This window comes from Pygoscelis adeliae, unplaced genomic scaffold, assembly GCF_000699105.1.
Source record: "Pygoscelis adeliae isolate BGI_AS28 unplaced genomic scaffold, ASM69910v1 Scaffold314, whole genome shotgun sequence".
Taxonomy (NCBI): domain Eukaryota; kingdom Metazoa; phylum Chordata; class Aves; order Sphenisciformes; family Spheniscidae; genus Pygoscelis; species Pygoscelis adeliae.
The window spans coordinates 1872752-1876741 of NW_008824668.1; the positions used below are offsets into that span (position 1 = coordinate 1872752).

A 3990-nucleotide genomic window follows, 5' to 3' on the forward strand; every position below is an offset into this window, starting at 1 on the left:
GGAGCTGCGTCCACCGACGAGTTACCCTGCAGCTGCAGCTCCTTCGGTGCAGCGTCCTGCTTAGCGTTGTGGGAGAAACCCCTCAATTCTTGTCTGAGCCTCGTGTTCCCACTCTCCATGGGGACCCCAGGCCGGAGGCGAGCCCCCCGCCTGGGCTCGCCCGTCGGAGCACCCCAGCTGCCGCGGGGAAGGGACCCGCATCGGGGCGAAAGGCCCTGAGAAGCCCAAGCAAAGCGAGACAGCCCTCGGCAGGGTTAGACCCGCTGCAGAGCAGCCCGCACCTCTGTGGGGAAATATCCTGGTCGGTTCTGAAGCTCACTTTAAGGGGAGATGGATCCTGAAGTGAAAAAAAAAAAGGAACGAAAAGGAAAAAAAAAAAAAAAAGGAGTTAAATTAAAGCAGCGTGGCTTGCTCCTTGAGGCACGGGAAGCTGGTCAAGGCTACATGTGAGAGCTTACGTCCCTCTGAAGCTCGGTGGGTCCGCGGAGCTCCCCTGTGGATGCGCAGCCTGTCCCGAGGAACGGGAGAAGGCGGCTCCCAAAATGTGCTGCCCATGTGTTTCGCTATTACCCATTGAATTTTAGACTAGCCCGAGCACTCTGTCCCCATTTAGCTGGATCGCTCAGCCCTAAAATCCCTTTTAGCATGAAACGCCCCTGGGCCCGCAGCAGTCTTCAATTTAAAGAACAAATCCCATTGCCTCCAGTTTGAGCTGGCCTGTCCGCTGCCGGGGGCCGGGGTGACCTCGACGCTGCTGGGTGCTTTTTTTTTTTGGTCACCGGTTTGATCACAGCAGACGGAGGGGACACGTGTCGGGGAGAATAACCTCTTCACCCAGCTCGGAGAGGCTCCGCGGGACAAAGGCTGGCGGGAAAGCCGGAGCCAGGAAAATGTGGCTAAAAGCATATTTGCTCGGAGAGGCTGTCAGGGGGAGACAAAGGCAGGAAGCAGATAAACGCAGGGAACGAGGCTAATTGCTGGGATTAGTCACCCCGGAGCGTTCGGGTGCTGCAGGGGTCAGGGCTGGAGGCCCGAGGAGGTCAGGCGAGGAGAGATGAGCTGGAGAGAGGTTTTGGGGAGAGCCTTGGGTTTGTTAGATCCATGGGAAGGGCTGTTTGGGCGAAGAGCGAGGGGTGACCGGGACCCGGACCCCATCTCTGGTGGTGCTCCCAGGGCAAGCCAAGGGGTCCCAGCTCCCCCCCCCCGGGACTCCCTGCCCACCCCCAGCTGGGGTGGTCCCAGGGACACCTAGTTCACACAGCAAATAAAGCCTAATTCTGCAGAGGACTCTCGAGTCAGGGTATAAACACCCAGGGAAGTGTCTCAAAGCTGCATCAGCTCAGCCCGGCGCACGTCCAGGGCCAGAGCCCTGGGATGGGGATGGGGCAGGACCGGACCTGCTGCGGAGGGTGATGGGGAGAGGCAATCTGTCCCTGCTGTGGTTTGCGCTGCAGAGAAAAACACGAGAACCCCTGGGAACACAGGGCACAGCCACACCGATGGGCTGATTTTATCTTCGCTCTTAACATCCTCCCTCCCCGCCGCCCCTGCGGATGCTCCCAGCCCCAGCACGTATGGAGGACAGACCCATCTGGGCTGCTCTCCATGGCAGATGAAATCCCCTCTGCCAGAGAGTTTGCTGGAGCCCGGACCAAATAAGGAACTCGTGGCTAATCTTGGGGGAACGGTGCACAGGAATCAGAGTTAGGCACGCTCGCTAGCTCCCTGCGAGCTCTGCGCCGAGCTCCCGGCATGCTGGCAGCGCGGGGCGCTCGCAGGGCTCGGCACGCTCATCCGGCAGCCGTGGTACCAAAAACAACCTTGTGGCAATATCTAGAGAGAGGAAGGAAGGAAGGAGAGCCCCAGAGGTGAAAGAAAATAAAAATTCTTTACCTTTATGTCTTAAAATACATTCTAAAACCTGGAGCAATCCTTTGCGCTGGGGCACAGATGCCTCGGGAAGCTTTTCCACGTGGTGAGTCTCCGGGTCCCCGGGGTGCTGGGAGATCTGAGCTCCGCTACCTTTCCCACTGGGAGGGCTCAGCACTTGCTATCTCGCCTTTTAGGGTAGTGCCTTAATTATTTCTCCTCTCCATACGCCGAGCCACTTTCCCACACTTCCGCTCCGGCCGTTGCTCAGGGCCAAGAAGTCCTCCTCTCTTTCTATAAAAACCTTGGTTTTCCGTATTATGGACCCACCTGTGACCCAGCACCCCGTCTTCCCAGCTTTGCATAAGGACAACCTCTCTCCCAATACACGTTTGATGCCCTGAGCGGAAAGATCTGTGCTGGGTCACAGCTGGAGCGTGTGGGATGGACCCTGCGTATGGAAATCATCTGCGGTGTGGGTGGACACCCTCCCAGGTGCTGCAGACTGCCGTGCCCAGGCCAGAAACCCTGGGTACGGCCGGGTGGCTTGGGATCACTTGGTGTCCGGTGGGTGCTCTTGCTGCTTGGGGCTGGTGGCCTCCAGACCCAGCCGGGCAACACGTGCATCCTCAAGGATGCGCTTGAGCAAGTCCCGATGTACCTCCTGGTCCAGGCTCGCTGGGGAAGGGTGTCCCTGTGCACGGGAGCGGTGGGCCAGGGCGAGAAGGCGGTGAGTCATGAGGCGAAGCCGATTCAAAGAAGCGAGACCGAAGCCAGTGAGAACCGTTCCCAAAAATGGAAATGTCGAGAGCTGGGTCCTGCGCTGGTGGGAATCTGCCCCGCTGCTGCAGCTTCCCTGCTGTCAGCACCCGGCGGGATGCTCCCGGGAAAGGAAACGGCCACGGGGAAGGCAGCGAGCCCAGCCGGGATTTATGGTCCCATGAATGGAGCCACCCGGAGAGACACCTCGACGTGGCCCGAGAGGAAGCAGAGCCACCCCGCGGGAGGGGCACGGCCACCCGGCACGACGCAGAGGTTGTCCCCGCGGCGGCAGGACGGCAAGCTGGGCTCACCCCGGCCGTGCACCCGTTGTGGATTCTCAGATGGCTTGTAAGGGTCGAGCTGAAACCCAAGGCTGTGCCCGCCTTCTCAGGCAAGGGGGCAGCTAACAGGGTCTCCCTTTCTTCTCTCTGGTTTTGCAGACCCTCAGAGATGCTACTGTCAGATTTGGCTGAAATTAGCCAGCAGATTCCAGTTATTAAGGAGGGGAAAAAAACCAACCCATAGACATCTCTTTTTCTTAGGAGAATGAGGCCAAAAATCTTACGCGTGCTGAGTCAGGGAGCTGAGACGTGCACACCCCCTTCCCCGCGAGAGCCCTTTCCTACCAGAACCAGAAGGATGTTTAAGGCACTAACTTGTTGCCCTTCCTGCCAAACAGCTCGACCCCAAGCAGGACTGGTTTCCGATAACCAGGAGGAGAAACGCTCCGAGGGCATTATTATGGTGACCCACTAACTCGGCTGGCAACGGGACGCTGCCGACCGAGTCCGCACCGGAGCCGGCCGAAGCCCCGCTCTTACCCTCACCCCACACCGCCCCTGCTCCTGCCTTACATCCCAAAGCACCGAATGGCCCCTGGTGCATCCTGCGAACGCTTGCTTTCTGCTGCAAGCCCCCAGCCCCGCTCCGGTCACCGGGAATCGAGTTTCCTTTCCCGGCCGCCCCAGGAGAGATGCACGTTTCCTGCTGCTTCCCTTATCTCCGCCGGCCGCAGCGGCTCAGCGATCCCGGGGCTGCCAGGCCTCGGGGAAGAGGCTGCCGGGATTTCCTGCCCGAAACGGCCTCCGCACCGGGGATCCGCCTGCCCTTCCTCCTCCTCGCTGGGAGCCCAGGGCGAAGGCGAGCCTTCAGAAGGGGCGGGGCGGGGGTTTGCCCCCCCCCCCCCGGCAGCCACATCTGGCAGGAGCACGGCGAGGGGTTTGCCGGGCAGTGAGCCCGTTTGTCCCGGTTTGCCCGGTTTAGCAGAGGGAGTTGCGAGTGTCTGTGGTGGGGGGGGCTTCTGGGGTCCGGCTGGATCCCTCCCCAGCCCCGTCCCGCAGAGCATCCTCCACCTCCTCC

General features: G+C 60.4%; 1 protein-coding gene across 1 annotated transcript in view; it reads left to right on the top strand.

The window, feature by feature from the left end:
• Positions 1-2524: 2524 nt before the first annotated feature.
• NID2 (nidogen 2 (osteonidogen)) overlaps positions 2525-3990 on the top strand; it is a 19531-nt gene continuing 18065 nt past the window's right edge. The window contains exon 1 of the mRNA XM_009322950.1: positions 2525-2927. Coding sequence (XP_009321225.1) covers positions 2525-2927 — 403 coding nt within the window. The remainder of the gene's footprint in view (positions 2928-3990) is intronic.